Source organism: Triticum aestivum, chromosome 2A (assembly GCF_018294505.1).
Source record: "Triticum aestivum cultivar Chinese Spring chromosome 2A, IWGSC CS RefSeq v2.1, whole genome shotgun sequence".
Classification (NCBI taxonomy): Eukaryota; Viridiplantae; Streptophyta; class Magnoliopsida; order Poales; family Poaceae; genus Triticum; species Triticum aestivum.
The window spans coordinates 698703866-698721533 of NC_057797.1; the positions used below are offsets into that span (position 1 = coordinate 698703866).

General features: G+C 45.7%; 1 protein-coding gene and 1 pseudogene across 1 annotated transcript in view; one reads left to right on the forward strand and one right to left on the reverse strand.

Moving 5' to 3' along the window:
• Positions 1 to 5290: 5290 nt before the first annotated feature.
• Positions 5291 to 5973, reverse strand: LOC123191871 (uncharacterized; annotated as a pseudogene).
• Positions 5974 to 16785: 10812 nt separating this feature from the next.
• Positions 16786 to 17668, forward strand: part of LOC123191873 (E3 ubiquitin-protein ligase RNF14-like) — an 82141-nt gene continuing 81258 nt past the window's right edge. The window contains exon 1 of the mRNA XM_044604440.1: positions 16786 to 17302. Coding sequence (XP_044460375.1) covers positions 16993 to 17302 — 310 coding nt within the window. The 5' untranslated portion in view covers positions 16786 to 16992. The remainder of the gene's footprint in view (positions 17303 to 17668) is intronic.

A 17668-nucleotide genomic window follows, 5' to 3' on the forward strand; every position in this document is an offset into this window, starting at 1 on the left:
TCTTTCGAGAAATCAACCGTGTAAAGGTTGACATCCAACTGTCCAACAAAGGCCACTTCGAGAGTATCTCTTTTAAAGACTTTCACATCTGTTAGTCCAAAGAGTGTACCATAACCAACAGAAGCCAATTGGCGAACAGAAAGCAAAGGTATTTAAGGGATTGGACAAGCATGACATTTGCAAGAGACATGTCATTTGTGATAGCCACCTTGCGCAATCCGAGTACCTGTCCTTTTGATCCTCCACCAAACATAATGCTCATAAATGGTTGAATAGCTTCAATGAAATCGTAGAGCAATTTTCTATCTCCGGTCATATGATTGGTACATCCACTGTCGATCACCCATTTTACTCCACCGGAGAAGCAACCTACACAATTATGACTTGGTTAGAGGCACCCATTTTGCAATGGGACCTCTCAGGCTAGTCACAAGGATCTTAGGGACCCAAATAGCATAAAACCGAAATGCATTTCGAGGACCAACAAACTTTGCATAAACCTCTCCATCCTTAGTCTTACGAAGTACATATGATGGAGGCATGAACACTTTTGGCTTGTTGAGAGTGGGCGTGCCCCTTGTGGCCTTCCCACTAACAACCTTACCTTTCTTCTTGTGCCCTTCTCGTACAAAAGTTTCTTTTAGAGGGGTGGTGCACTTTTGAGAGGAAGTCTTCTTCTTGCTTGTACTTGGGTCAAACCCGAGTCCCTCTTTGGAAAACACTTCAGTGTGTTGGCTCAACACCTCATTAAGGTTCTTTTGCCCTTGAGCACATGTCATGAGCCCTTTCTCTATTTGAGCCTTGAGAAAGCGATTCTCCTCAAGAATAGATGCTAGATCACTACTTGAGTTAGTAGTACAAGCATCAACATTGATAATAGGATAAGAATAAGCCTTGGCTAGAGTTTCAAGATAAGTAAGCTTGAGTGTCTCAAAACTCTTTGTAAGAAGGGCGGGCTCTTCTTCCTTAGTCTTGAGGGACACAGATAGGAGCTCACAATCCTTAGAGAGAGAAGCATTAGACTTCTCAAGCTTACTTTTATCATTCATCAACTCTTCGCAAGAGTCAATAGCCTTTTTCAAGGAGGCAAGATCTTTAGTATGAACATCAATGTTTGCACCAATTTTTAAGCATAGTTCATCATTTCGTGCTTCCTCATATTGGACTTTCCGCTCAAGGATTTCACATTTTCCCGTTTCCTCAGTGACGAGGGTTTCGAGTTCCTTAATGGAAATGGTGTGCGTTACTCACCATCTCCATAAGCATACGAAACATAGTGAGCTTCTTTCCTTTAAGGGAGCACATGAACTTATTTAGTTTAGCAAGCATAGGATCATTTATATCATCATTCTCATAAATATCCTCCGCATCAAGATTCTCATCACTAGGAGTAGAAGTAGTGAAAAGAGGAGGGTTTGATCATGGGGTTACCTTGACCTTGTCAGGAGAGTGCTGGTCCTCTCCATCTTCTACCACGGCCTTTGCCACGAGGCACTTGTGAGCGTTGATCTTGTAGTCCTTCATGTAGTTGTAGGTGACAACATCACCACTCTTGTTGACTAGGCTCAATGTGTTTTGAGAATCTTGAGCAACTCCGGCAACACCACTAACATCATCTGGATCGGATTCTTTTTGAGCAACCATTGCTTTCCATCTCTCTTCTTGAGCTTGGAGTTCAAAGGATTTGGCAACTTCTTCTTGGGAAAGGTCTTGGGAAACCTTGGTTTATCCTCTCTCTTCTCATAAGGGCACTCGTTGGAGAAGTGGTTGGTTTCTTCACAGTTGTAGCATTTTCTTACTTTCTTCTTTTGAAATCTTCCCTTGAATTTTCCCGCGCTAAACTTCTTGACAAAGAGAGCCATGTATTCATATGAAGGGCCCTCATCGGATTCAACCTCATCACCATCTTCATCATCATCATCTTCTTCTTCTTCACTTTGCTCATCTTCACATACATGCTTGGCCTTCAATGCAAGATTGATCTTTGATGTTGGAGTACCATGCATGGCAAGATGTTTTGTAGCATTTGCCTTCGACTCTTCAAATAGTTGGAAAGTGGATATGATGTCATATGTAGTCATTTGCTTGAAGGCATGGTGTTGTCTTATGTCCCACACCATTTGATGGCGATATGGGGCAAGAGCATGAAGCAACTTGTCCACAAGGAACCGCTTAGTCATGTTGAATCCATCTTGTGTCTTGTCACACTCACACGACTCAATGTCAGCGGTGAGAGTCATGAGACTCTCAAGGAGTTGATTGGGAGTTTCACCTTTCTCCATACAAAATTTTTGCAATTGCCCCTTGGCAATTTCATATTGAGCACTCCGGAGGGTGGAGGTACCAGTCTGGATCTTATAATACTTTCCCATAGTTCCTTTGCACTTGTGATGTGTATGAAAGGTCTCCTTTGCTTTTCAACCATACCTCTCCTTATACACATGATTGCAGTGTCATTGAGATTCTTGTCATAACTTTCTCTTGGTGTAGGATTCTTTGGATCAACCACATGGTAACCATACTCCAAGATCTCCAACATCTCATTGTTTCCATATCAAAGATGATCCTGCATAGCAACTCTCCACAAGGCAAAATCGGAAGTGGCATCAAGTAAAGGAGGTTTGCCTTGAGGGTTATATTTTGGTTTCTCAACTTGGGGTCTTTCATAAAGCCAAGGAACACTAGAGTGATCATTGTTAGGAGATTGTTGATCAAGTGACGGAGCAGGCACAGTTGGCCTCGAAGCCGCACCACCAGAAAGTGGTGCCAGCACCATGGACAACGTGGCTAGTCTCATTTGGACCAAGGCCTCAAGAGAAGCATCATGCTCCTCTTTTTGCTTAGCAAGGGCCCGTTCTAGATCCTCAGAAGTAAAGGACTTGACTTCTGAAGAAGCCTCACCTTTATCCTTTGGATCTGTAACAAGGGGAGTCCCATCAGGGTTCATCTCGCTCTAGGGCGGTTAAGCCACAAGAACAGAGCACGAGGCTCTGATACCAATTGAAAGGATCGAGATGAACTTAGAGGGGGGGGTGAATAGGTACAATTCCAAATTTTATTTATTACTTAGCGATTTTAGGCACTAATGCGGAATATGAAGGTGAGCCTAACAATTGCAAGTGTAGTACTAAGTGCTAAGCAAGATAAGCAAGTAACACAAGTATGTAAGTAAGAAAGCACAATATGATATAAGAAAGTGCTAAGAGACAAGTAACCACAAGTAGAGAGTTAGGGTTAGGAATAACCACAACTCCGGGAGACGAGGATGTATGCCGATGTTCACTTCCTTGGAGGGAAGCTACATCACCGTTAGAGAGGTGGATGTTACCACGAAGGCACACCAACGCCACGAAGGCTCACCCTATTCTCCCTTTGGGGCAACACCACGGAGGCGTTTCTCAACCACTAGTGGTAGACCTTGGGGTGGTCTCCAAACACTCACAAACTTTTCTAGGGAGTAATCACAATGGTCGATTCCTCGCCGGAGCACTCCTACCGCCTAGGAGTCTCCAACCTCCAAGAGTAACAAGATGCACCACAAAAACAAGGGGGGAATCAACTTTCGCTTTGGTGAATGTGTAGATCGAGCACTTCTCCTTCCCTTCTCAAAAGATCAAGAGCTTGGTTGGCTAAGGAGGAGGATCTCCAAGAAATCGAGGTCTGAAAATGGAGGTGAGAGAAATGGAGTCGTCAACCTCTTCGTGAGGAAGAAGAAGACTATTTATAGGTGGGGATGGAATATGGCCGTTGGAGGCAGATCTCTGCGTAGCCCAGAAGTTCCGGTGACGGACGAAAGTTCCGGGCCCCGGAAGTTCCGGCCAGGTTCCGGGTTACACAGAGAGTTTGCACCACTCAGTAGTACCCCGGAAGCTGCAGAAATAGGGGACGGAAGTTCTGGTGCCCGGAAGTTCTGGCCGCCCCGGAAGTTCCGGGGGACGGAAGTTCCGGAGACGTTCCGAGCTATACAAAGAGATTGCATGAAAAGTGCAGTTCCTCTGGGTACCCCGGAAGCTTCCCGGACCTTCCGGTTCCCGGAAGTTCCAGCCGTCCTGGAAGTTCCGGCATGAACAGAAACATGACACTAAGATTTTCAGATCAATGCGAGAAGGTAAGTTAATTCCCTGGATGTTTTTATGATGCACCCCCTCTTAATAGTGCGGCTTCCCTAAGGAATCAAGATATACGAAACTTTATGGAACTTCTTCTTTTCTTGAGCACACCTCTTTTCCTTTTTCCAATAAGAGAGGGAATAACCATCCATGATTCATTTTGACTTAATCAGGGTTGTTAACACTTAGAGCATGTGGATAGAAACAAAAATGACGTTGTTATAGATGTCAAAAATAATTTAGTGCAATATTGCACTTTTAACATGCCAACAAACAAAAAGGGGTGGGACTTGAGTTCTACCATGCCATCGCGGCCCCGTGGTCAATGTCATCACACCTGCCGGCATACAAAAAAAGGATGGCGCTCGCCACCATAGATGACTCGTCGTCGAACTTGAGCATGTCGGCCTGCATCTTCTCGAACAACGACCTCTTCCTTGGCGACACGATGTTGAGATCCACCTTCACGATCTCCACCCCGGTCATCATGCTCGCGAGAGCCACTTCTTTCACCTTGATCTTGGCGTTGGCAGCCTCGATCTCTAGCATCTTGGGTTGCTTCTCCACCTCCATCTCAAGCATCTTGGCTTGCTTCTCCGCATCCATATCAAGTCTCCTCCTTTGGATCTCCATGAAGGTGTTCATTTGTTCTTCTTTGTATCGCCGACGCTCCTCCTCCCTTGAGTCATTCTTGCTCATCATGCCCTCCACGCTTGCGATCAAGGCGTTGGACGCAGCATCCCGCTTGTCCTCCTTCTTGGAGTTGGTCTTCCCCCGCGGCCGTGCCTTCTCGCTGTCCCCAACCTCCTCCATGGCTAGCTTCCCCCCACGCGACTTGAGGGCGGCATATTGTGCCTTGAACTTCTCCTCGTCTTTGATGACCCTAAAGCAATGGGAGAGGTTGAAACACTTGCCATTGTGTTGGACCTTGAATGTCTCCAAAGCTTGAAATTCTTACAGATGTATTTCATGCAAGCATATTGGCAAATGGTATGCAAATGAACACGCAAGCATAAACGACATGACACAAAAGAGGGCGGCTTGCTAGCATACCATGTCTTGCATGCCGATGCCGCTCGCGGGGCGGGCCTTGACGCTCTAAAGAGTGGCACAAAACTTGTTGCACTCTTGTTGGGTCACTCTCCATCGCTTCAAAATGGACACCCACCCGCGCGTGCTTACTATTTGGTATGGCGGAAACTTCTTGCGCTCATGGAGCTCCAAAAGCTTGATGCCTTTTGTTCGGCGCCTATTTTGGTGTCTTGCCCAATGTCTCTCCAACACTCACAAAGAAGCTTGTCCTCGGCCGCTGTGTATGCCTTGGTCCGCTTGCTCTTGCGCTTCGGCTTCGCCTCAGCGGCTTGGTTGGCAAGCTCGTCCTCGAACAAAGGCTCCCCTTCAATGTCGCACTCGTCCTCTTCCTCTTATCCGTAGTCCTCCGGAAACTCGTGGTCGAGTGGGAAGCCGTCCAGGTCCAGGACGACCTGATCATGCATGAAGGCCGCTGATCTTGATCAAAGGTGGACGGCGTGAACGCCCCTCGGCCGTCTTGGCTTTGTGTCTCGTCGGGATCATAGCCAGCCCCAGCGGCCGGCGCACCACCCTCGAAGATGATGTTCTGCATGTAGTCATCGTCGCCGGAGGCCAGCATTCAGTCGAACAGGTTGTGTGCGCCCGACATCACATCGGCTGGCATGTGCCGCACGCGTTTCCTCATGCCTCCGGATGACGAGCCACCGGCCACCGGTGTGGCGTTGAGGTCAATGGGCGCGGGTGCGGGCGTGGAAGGCGCCACCACACTCACCTCGGGCGAGCACTCCCCGGAGAGGCGGGAGGCCTGCGGGTAGACATGGAAGCCGGGCATCAGGGTGCAAGCCGACGTGCGGGGCGAGTCAGGCAGCACCAGCCGAGGGAACGCAGATGAGCCGGTGCTGGACACGGCCACGGCGACATTGACAAGGCCATGCTGGCTAGGGTTTAACCCTAGCATATAGAGCGCCTCCCTCGTTGCCGCCGCAACGCATGCGTTGGTGACCTCCTGTTGCGTGGCGGCGGCGATGGCGGCCGCCGCGATGGCTTCGTCCCTCGCGACCGTCATGTGCCTCCGACCCTTCCTCTTGGCCGACTCCCTTACCCACTGTTCAGGCGTGAGCGTCTTCTTCGGCTTGGGCGCGGTGGCGGTCTTGCGGGGGGAGCAAGGCTTGCCTTTGCTGGAGGGGGCGGTCATCATGCCGGACGAGGCGAGGGAGACGAAGCCGGCGGCGGCGCCGAGGTCATCGTCCATGGCAGGGGGCGGGCCCGAAGGGAGGATAAGGCAAGCACGCACGTCCGTCTTGTGTCAGCGCTGACGCAAATCCGGCTCAAAAATGGGCCGGGAATGGGTCGACAGGCGGACGAAAAACGGACGCGCATCTGTTTGGGTCGACGCGGACACGGACGCACGCAGACGAAATGGATCGCCCCGTTGTAGTTGCTCTAAGATCCTCCTTTAAAAGATACTTCCTAGTAGTGAGAGCAGGAGCTTCCATCTTGAAAATCTTGTCATTTCTTTGGTCTCAAATATTCCAACATCATACGATAATGATGCCCAAGGAAACACCTTTCGGGAGTTCTTTAATAGCCAGTAGGGTTTCATCCAAAATAGAAATACCCCTTGGTTTATAGGGAAGAATGGACTGCCAGAAACTTTGTGCAAAAGTACAATCCCAGAATAGGTGCAAGGCAGTTTCTTCAGTTTTCTCACAGCAAAGAACACAATGATTTTCTCCTAAGTAAATTTCTACTGTTGATAGCTGAAGCAAAAAAAGGATATTGACAAAAAACTACCACATTTGGGGTATGTGTCCCACAGATTTACCGCATTCTTAAAAGTTCCAGGAAACAACCATTTTTTCTTAATTTTGTGGCCAAAAATTACCACTTTCAGTTGATGATTGTTTTAGATGGTTTAAACACATTTATGACAACTGGGACCTGTCTGTCAGGTCTGTCATGGCAGGAAAGTCAACTCCATTCATTTATACCATTAAGTTGACCATTATGACAAGTGGGGCTCACACTTCATTCTTCTTCCTCCTCCTCCTCCTCTCTCTCTCTCTCACTCTCACATTTTAATTAACAAACACCTCATGTGCATCATCCGACAAGAGGAGCGCTATCGTCATCGCCGCCTCCATCATGGAGCTCGAGCTCATCCAGGGGTCCAAGGGAAAGCAGGATCGCCGCGGGGTTGCCGGTGGCTGGTGGTGTCGTTAGAGCGTCGTTGCTCCTCCCCAATACTCCCCGTCGTGGTGCGTTGATATATAGCCAGCCTGCACGTGCCATTGGGGCTACTAAGCGCGGGGTTGACATCACTGGCGGTGCTGCCACGAGCACGCGTTTCAGGTGCGGCCATAGGCGCGGCCATGAGCGCCATGATGGCCATAGGAATGGTTTTGCTTTCACTGGAGGCACGGCCGTGCCTCTCGGAAACAAAAAAACGTGTTTTTTGTTTTTTCCACTTTCGTGAGAGACACGGTTTTGCTTCCGCGAGAGGCAGAGTTGTGCCTCTCGGAAACAAAAAAAACACATTCTCTCATCTTCTTTTTCTTCTGCGAGATGCATGGCCGTGCCTCTTGGAAACAAAAAAATCATGTTTTCTCTTCTTCTTCACTACAAGAAATATGTCAACTAGTGACCTTCTCTTAGTGACCCTAGCTGAATTGGTCGTAAATCCATGGCCATTTCGCTTGGAAGGGCTCAAACCCTAAATTGCCTTACACCAAATGGTCATAAAGCAGACAAGAGTGGTCCATGACCTTATTTCTACCTGATTACGACCAATATAAATGGTCATGAGGTTGTGAACATGGATGCATTAGTACTTATTGCTATGACTAGGCGCCACCTCATCAGTTTTGCCTATGTGTCATGTCCATGTGTCAATTTTTGCCCTAGGTTGTGAAGCAACCTATATTTCTGTCATTCCCAAAATTCCCAAAAAATTGGGCATTCTTTACTATCCAAATCATTGCCTCATGACAATATTCAACTCCATTTGCCTGGTAAATCTTCCTCGACAAATTTCCAAAGTTTTTGTTCAACTCGAACTATTGTGAAGGAAGTACTAGCTAGGCATATCCTAATGAGCTGAATTTTTGCCACATCTTCTATATTCCCAAATCATAGCTCTCCACAAAATTTGAGCCTCATCTAACAGTACAGTGAGTGTGGCTTCAACATTCATATTTCTGTCTAGTGTGGTACGTTGCAAAGAAAGTGACACCTAGGCTCCTCCATTTGAGCTGCAAATTTTCCAAGATAGTATCCTTAGTAGATTGTCATCCTCGGCCAAAACTCAGGCCCATTGGCCATGTGCATTTCCCGTACGACTAATCAAACACTTGGCTGCTAATTCATGTTTGAGCATTGTTCGGTCTCCTCGTGAGATTCTTCTGTTGTTATTTTCTTCCAAGCATCTACCTGGGGAGTGCCAAACCTACTAGACATGCCTAGGCTTCCCAGAATGCATGGCAACACCACGATCACACGGTGACCACGCGGCGGGCATGCGAGTCTACGCGCTTTGGAGTTGGGGCCCTGGGCCACAATAGAAACCTCAACGTATCACCACCAAACCATGTATTTATGCTTAAATAGATACTTATGTACTTAGAAATGATTTTTTTTAAAAATAAAGAGCAAACTATAAGGCAGCTGCAGTTCAAATTTGACCCGCTTCATACTAAATCGCCGAAAATTTGTCTTTTTCACCAGAGGTGGATAAAAACTTTTTACACCCAATTTTTTTGTCAATTGTGCATTAAACATGGCCTAGTATTTTATAAAATTGATTTGGTCCATTTTTGCAACAATTATTTGGTAGTTCCTTCACAAAAAAACCTCATTTCGGGCACTCGGAAAATGGAAAATGAATTTTCCATGCAAAGTAAATGAAAACTCCCTTGGGAAACATTGTTTGGAATTCCAATATGCACCCTTGTGCACAATATGAGATCATTTAAACAAACTATGCTATGAATGTGGCCATAAGATTGATCATTTGGCTTGAAAGCCATGAATCTTCACGCATGATAGCTCATTTCTAAGAACACTTTTTAAAAATAATTGTCGTATTACAAGTTTATTTTTTTCCTAGAAACTTGGTCACATATGATGACACAATGCGAAGGTTTTCCAATTTTTAAATTTTTTCTGAATTTTTTATGCCCGTTTCAAAATGCGGTCAAAACGGCGAGCTTGACCGTTCCTAGCTACTTGTTGAATCTTGGAAACCTTTTGATGTTTCTCTGATTAAATAGATATTTATGTACCTAGAAATGATTTTTTAAAAATAAAGAGCAAACTATGAGGCAGCTATAGTTCAAATTTGACCCGCTTCCTACTAAATCGCCGGAAATTTGTCTTTTTCACCAGAGGTGGATCAAGGCTTTTGACACCCAACCATTGTGTCAATTTTGCATTAAACACGACCTAGTATTTTATAAAATTGATTTGGTCCATTTTTACAAATTTTATTTGGTAGTTCCTTCACAAAAACCCTCATTTTGGGGCACTCGAAAAATGGAAAATGAATTTTCCGTGCAAAGAAAATGAAAACTCCCTTAGGCAACATTGTTTGGAATTCCAAGATGCACCCTTGTGCACAATATGAGATCATTTGAACAAACTATGCCATGAATGTGGCCATAAGATTGATCATTTGGCTTGAAAGCCATGAATCTTCACGCATGATAGGTCATTTCTGAGAACACTTTTTTGAAATAATTGTCGTATTACAAGTTTATTATTTTTTCTGGAAACTTGATCACATATAATGACACACTGCGAGGGTTTTCCAATTTTTTAGATTTTTTTGAATTTTTTATGCCAGTTTCAAAATGCGATCAAAACGACGGGCTTGACCGTTCCTAGGTAGTGGTTGAATCTTGGAATTTTTTTATGTTTCTCTGATTAAATAGATACCTATGTACCTAGAAATGATTTTTGAAAAAAATAAAGAGCAAACTATGAGGCAGCCATAGTTCAAATTTGACCCGCTTCCTACTGAATCGGCGGGAATTTGTCTTTTTCACCAGAGGTGGATCAAGGCTTTTGACACCCAACCATTTGGTAAATTGTGAATTAAATATGGCCGAGTATTTTATAAAATTGATTTGGTCCAATTTTGCAACAAATATATGGTAGGTCCTTCACAAAAAAAACTCATTTTGGGCACTCAAAAAATGGAAAATGAATTTTCTGTGCAAAGAAAATGAAAACTCCCTTAGGCAACATTGTTTGGAATTCCAAGATGCACCCTTGTGCACAATATGAGATCATTTGAACAAACTATGCCATGAATGTGGCCATAAGATTGATCATTTGGCTTGAAAGCCATGAATCTTCACGCATGATAGCTCATTTCTGAGAACACTTTTTTGAAATAATTGCCGTATTACAAGTTTATTATTTTTTTGGAAATTTGGTCACATATAATGACACAATGCGAAGGTTTCCCAATTTTTTTTGAATTTTTTATGCCCGTTCAAAATGCGGTCAAAACGACGGGCATGACCGTTCATAGCTAGTGGTTGAATCTTGAAAACCTTTTGATGTTTCTCTGATTAAATAGATACTTTTGTACCTAAAAATAATTTTTTGGAAAAAATAAATAGCAAACTATGCGGCAACCACAGTTCAAGTTTGACCCGCTTCCAGCTGAATCAACAGAAATTTGTCTTTTTCACGAGAGGTGGATAAAAGCTTTTGACACCCAACCATTTGGTCAATTGTGAATTAAATATGGCCCAGTATTTTATAAAGTTGATTTGGTCCAATTTTGCAACAATTATTTGGTAGGTTCTTCACAAAAAAACTGCATTTTGGGCATTCGAAAAATGGAAAATGATTTTTCATGCAAAGAAAATAAAAAATTCCTTAGTCAACATTGTTTGTCATTCAAGATACAAACTTGTGCACAATGTGAGACCATTTTTTTTAATTTTTCATGTGTAAAATTAGAAGAAAAACAAAAGAAATAACACAAATCACATATACTCTATTCCCATCGGTGGAGTTGGCTTGACACGGATTGATGACATGGCGCCCATCCATCCATCCATCATCCCACATCCATCCATCCATTTATCTATAGAGAATAAAAAAGAAAAAAAGAAAATGAAAAGGGGAAACCCCACAGACCCACCCACCCCGATCCCATCCCTCCCACACCCCCTCTCATCTCCCACCCACCCCGATCCCATCCCTCCCACACCATCGCCGCCTCATCCCTCCCAAACCCTAACCCGCACCCGCACTCCTCCACAGCGACGACGGCGGCCTCATCGTCCCCGGAGGCCGCAGTCGGTCGTCTTCCTATCCGCCTCTCTCCCTAACGCCAGACCAGAGAGATCTGCCTCCCTCCCGAACGACCGCGGTCGGTTCCTCGCCACTGCCGCCGACCCGCTGCCCCTCCCCGCGGCGTGACCAGCAGGCCGAGGCCCCCCCCCCCCACCGCCCGCACCGGAGCCCAGCAGCGAGATGTCCTTCTTCCACGCAGCGTCGTGGCCGCGTTCGTCGCAGCAGGACCTCATGCGCTCCATGAAGGACTCCCTCCTCGCGCTCGACACCATGATAGGCGCCAAGGTGTTGCTCCCCTCTCTCGCGTCTTTACCCTCTGACCATCAAGAGCTCAGCCACGACACCTTCCCATGGCTAGGGTTTCGAGGATGGCGTCCCCTCAAACTCCAGCGCGGTGCCGACACTTCTTCTCCGCCCTAATGTACAACGCAGTGCACAACACAGTGCTCTTCGACCAGACCACCTACGCAGATCACGCCCTCCATCCTCTCCAAGCGCCTCAGGGTAACGCACTCGCTCCCTCCCTCCGCCGGATCTATTCTTCTTGCTTGCTTGCTTCCTTCCCGTGAGAACCGAGATCTCGGGATGGTAGGTCATGTCTGTGATGCATCATGGCTCCTGGTGAAGTGTTTTACTGTGATGATGCTCTGTTTTGGGGTCAGTCAATAGTACTCTGTACAAGTGCAAGAACACACCCGTGCGCTCTAAGCCTCTCTAGATAGGGCGTATATGATTGTGTTCTGAATTGATTGGATGCTGGATTCGGCTGCTGCATCTTTGTTGATAGTTTCTGTGCAGATTTTTCTTGGTGTGCCTGATAGTTATAGCTAGGTTGCAGTTGATTTGATATGACCATGCGGTGATCATTTGTCTATTGTCAAAGATATTTCATAGTCTGATTTGGACATTTATTGTACGTGATTCAACATCACCATTGATTTGTATTGTTTCACAGAGTTAATGTGGCTTGACGATGATGCTGAACACTAAATTAACCTGTCCCTACATCTTATTGTCAACAATTTGTGCATGACTTGCCTTGGTGATGTAGTTTTACTTGCTGTGTATGTTTGCTTAGTTGTTCACCGGGCCGCTCTCTTGTATCGTTTGAGTGCGCCAATTAGTTTGGCCAGCCTCTATGATTTATTCTGATAGCTTCTGGTTGTTATAGGTTTTGGTTATACATGCACATTTGGGTCTTAATTCCTGCCTATTTTCTCTGAAAAAACCAAGACATGTTTGAGCTGACAATGACTGAGATAATATTTCACATGTAGGGTAAATATGTCACAGTAAATCTGTAAAATATCTTCTTTATAGTTTTTCCTCGCATGTTCAGTATTCTGTCTGGCATATTCATAGGGCCACTTGTGGAGTGAGATGAGAATAACAATTATACTTCTGTAATGTTTGATCGTATATACATATGCAAAAGTTGCTTGTGCATTATCACTAGTTTCGATTGCTGCTTTACTAATAGTTGTGAATGCAATAGTGTGTTTGTGGTCTTATTGTCTTGTAAGTTTACTATTTCCAGAACCATCATCTTATTTTCTTTAACATAGTAGTTTGCTATTGACGTTTACTATTGAGGAATAAGAGGAGATATGAAGTTTATATTGACGTTTCATGCAGGTTGGGTTACCTAATGTTGGCAAATCAACTTTATTTAACATAGTAACAAAGGTGGGCTCCCGCGCCGGCGACTCCAGGTCAGTGCCCCAACCCCTCACTCCCTCGTCTCCCCATCTCTTTTTCGTTTCCCGTGGTGGCTGCTGCTGTTTAGTGTTGAGTTCTAACTCGGTTTGGTTTGTTGTTGTTGTTGTTGTTGCTGCTGCTGCTGTGGTGGCGCAGGCTTGCGATGAAGAAGAGCAAGGCTGAGAAGGACCCCAACAAGCCCAAGCACCCCCAGTGCCTTCTTCATCTTCATGTGAGTCCCAGTCTTGGTTCCTGGTTCTATTCATGTTGCTTCTGTGGTGTGGAGTCGCGTCCTGACCGAGGATTTGGTGCGTGTTTCTTCTTCGCAGTAACAACTTCAGGAAGGAGTACAAGGAGAAGCACCCTGACGTCAGGCAGGTCTCCGTGGTAAGTGCCTTGGTCCCGTTCCGCCACCTATCCGCCTCTGTCTTGTGTTGTTCGTTTGAATTGTTGTTGCGATGAGTTTCCTTGTGAATTCCGTGTCTTGATCTGGTTTGGGTTTAGTTCTCTGGCTCGTTCAAACCGAGAGGACTGTGTTCTCAGATTGTTGCTAGAATTGCAACTGCTCATTTTGTATTAAGTTAGGATAAACATCTTTTTTAGAACATGGGTTGAAGCAGACTGTACTTGCTTATTGAGAATATGAAAATGAGATATTCTGTTTGCTAATATGAAGATAGCATTGTGTTTAACTCAGTACTGATGATTGTCTTCATTCCCATATAAACTTGTTAATGATGGTGATTTTGTACTAGCATATAAACTTGTTTTTGTTGTCACTTGATACATACTTAGCTTGTACTTGAAGTTGTGGGTTAATGCTGGTAATTTTATTCTACTTGTATGCATTGGTACCCCCATCATCGAGTGCACAGATGCAATAGTGGCAAGAAGATCATGGTCATGTGCATCATCAAGCACACCATGGCGAGCACCCACCTCCTCATAGTGACAAGAAGAGCAGGTGCCTAGTTTGTAATCGCTGTCGAAGGAGCTCCATGCTGAAGAACATAACACTTGTAGAGCTTGTAAAGTACCATGTTATTGAACGTGTGGAGCATGTAACTGTGACTTCCACTATTGTATGTTAGAGTTATTTGTACAGCTTGCTACACTTGCTGAAGAACATAACACTTGTAGAGCTTGCAAAGTGTATGTTAGAGTTATTTGTACAACAACAACTCTGTATTGACTCTGGCTGATAATATTTGAACAGTGTATTGACTCTGTTTTGTGTGTTTTCTGTGTGCCAATTTAAATATTGTGTATTTATTTACGTTAAATTGGAAAATGAAGAATGTGACCTTGAAAAAAAAAGAAAAAATGAAATTGTTGAGACAAAAAGGCCATGGGCCAAAAATAAAAAGGCTGCAATGTTGGGCTTGGTCCATGAAGCTGACAAAAAAATTCATAGGGAAAAAAATATAAATGGGCTGAATTAATGGGATCGGCCCATATAAACACCGAATTGGACCGGGCAGATTCTTGTGCCACATCAACTTGCCACGCTGGATGCCTACGTGGCCTGGGGAAGTTGCTAGTGACAAAAAATTTGGTCGTGGAACCAACGACCTTTTACATATCACAAAGAAGGTCACTAATTTCAGTTTACGACCGCCGGCTTTTGACCTTGTGTTTTTGGTCACAAAAAGGTCGCAAATGAAAAACTATGACCTTTCAGCGACCAATAGTGATGGTCGCAAGTTGACATATTTCTTGTAGTGCTTTTTCCTTCCATGAGAGGCACAATATTTCTTCCGTGAGCCATGCCTCTCAGAAACAGGAAATAAAATACCCTGTGAGAATCATGGTTTTTTGCTTTATGCTTCCGTGAGAGGCACGGCTATGCCTCTCGGAAAGGAAAAAAGTGCTCCCTGTTGGTTTTTGTCTGGTTTTTTAAGAAAAAAAGTTCATCAAAGCCTATCAACACGGGATCTAGTTTTGAAGACCTTGACGCGAGGAATCCAATGGTAAAAACGATTCGATATTTGTACCATGGTTTAAGAGATAAAATGTTTAGAATAAACGGATCTACGGAAGAAGGGAAACTCACATGTTGCAACAAGTAGCGCACATGCAGTGCGTCACTTGTCATAACTCCGGGAGATGGGAGTGATCTTTTGAAGAAGTACTCCTCGATTAGTTGTTTCGAAACCTGTCTCTTAGAGCATCTTCATCCAGGCATCCCAAACCCTCCTCAAACGCCTGGACGGGCTGCCTAGTCACTATCAGTCATGAAATTTTGACCCAGCCGGGCGCCTCAAACGGGTCTCAAACGCCCGGACTGACTGACACTCGTATCCAGCCCAAATATGGGGCGGATATGGGGGCGTCCAAACGTGCACGCTACTTTGGACTGGCGATTGGGTCCCACGGGGAATCGCCCGTAAACCCACAAGACCGACGAACGCCTCCCCCGTCGCCGCGGTGTGAACGCCGCGTGGCGCCACTCCAGCTTGCCGCCCGAGGCCTAATCCAGCTATTTAAGCCAGACGATGTCCCCCAACCCTAGCTCATCCACCTCCTCCCTTTCTGCACTGCCACTCAAGCCCGTCCGCCTCCTTCCCTTTCTCTCTGGCACCGCTATGGTCCGACGGAAGATAATCACGTACGATATGCTCATGCTGGAGTGCCGGAGGCAAATCACGGAGGAAATCTAGGCAAGGCGCGTTGCCCGCATCGTTAGGGGCTGCCTCCGGACACCCCAGAGCCGGAGGAGGAGGGAGAGCGGCTGTCGGAGCCGATGGAGGTGGCAGATCCGGAGGAGGACGAGGTGGAGCAGCCTGCTTCGGGGTTCAACATGACAAAGGCGGAGGTGGAGTTCGCTGTCGCCCAAGCCACGGAGATGGCAGAGCAGCAGGCCATCCTGGAGTCCATCCAGGATGAGGCCTATGTGGATGCCAACTGGTTGTTCCTTCGGAAGGAGCAGGCGGCGTCCAACATGCTCTTCACCAAACTCGACGCGGAGATAGAGGGGGAGAAGGCCGGAGCGGAGTAGCTAGAGGAGCCGGAGCTGCAGCTACCTCCCATGCTGTCGGAGCCGGGCACGGAGATAGTCGACATCTCCGATAAGTAGTTAGATCATCTACGTAGTACGTAGGTTATTTCGTTTATATGCTTTTGTATGGATTTGAGAATTTAGTATGAGAGTCTCGATACAGTTGTGCTAATTTGAGGAGTGCCCGGTCTGCCAGCGAACGCGCCTGGATGCATCCGCAGGCATTTGAAGAGTCATATTTGTCATATGTGGGTATAGATGCTCTTAGACCTTACCTAAACTATGCAAACCCAACGGTCCGAGGGTAGGACTAAGAGCATCTACATCCGGGCGCCTCAAATCAGCCTCATACACCCTGGCAGGCCCCCTAGTCGTTGTCTGGTCGCAAAATTTTGATCCGTACGGGTGCCTCAAACGGCCCTCAAATGCCCGGGCTAACCCGCACCCCTCATCCAGCCCAAATATGGGGCGGATATGGGGCGCCCGGGCATGCCCGCCACGTCGAACCCGACCCATGCTGGCCCACCTGACCCCACATATATTCCTTGCGATCCGCTAGCTGGACCAAACCCTAGCCACTTCACTCCACTTTCCTTCACTCTCCTCCGCCACCCAAGCTCGTCTCCGGCGCCTGATGGAGCTTAAGTGCGTGCTAAGCTTTCTTCAGCTAATGAAAATCCAAATTATGGAGGATGGGATGATAGCGCTTGTGGAGAACACAACAAACAAGACAAATTCTCTTACACTAGCAACTTTGAGTACTTACCTCCTTTGGTACTGACATGCTTACTTCCAAAATCCTATCCTAGCAAAGACCCACCATATTTTACAGTCGTCGCTAAATGGATGGATGAACATAATGTTTCTCTACTCTGTGAGATGCTTGACACCATCTGGGCAGAGTTGCCGGGGCAGGAAGTGGTTTATCAATGGGTTGAGTGGATACGGAATGCTTCATTGTCACATCTCTGGCTTGATGGCAAAATAATGTTAGTCCATGACATTCCAACGCACAAAGGAGATATGCGGGCAATCTCAAGAGATGTCTCATTGGATGTTGTGATCCCTTCAATGCTCAGTTACAATAGTAAGAAGCATTACCAAGCATTTCTTGAGGATCTTCATATGTGCATGATATGCATTAACCAGAGCAAAGGTAAAAACATTTGCTTTTTGCCTTCTTTGTTCAGTAGTACCATATAGCAAGAAATCGAGCTGTCATGTTTCACATGCATTTTGTAAGGGCATTCCCAGAAAGAATAGCATTCATTCAATTGTGGCCGTCCACTTTGTACTCTCGTTGACCCTTGCCATGTACTCCCTCCGTTCCTAAATATAAGTCTTTCTAGAGATTTCAATATGGACTGCATACGGATGTATATGGACTTAGAGTGTAGATTCACTCATTTTTCTCTGTATGTAGTCCATATTGGAATCTTTAGAAAGACTTATATTTAGGAACGGAGGGAGTATATGGTGGTAACAAATATCTGGAAGAAGTTTTCATGCTTCGTGGTGAAGA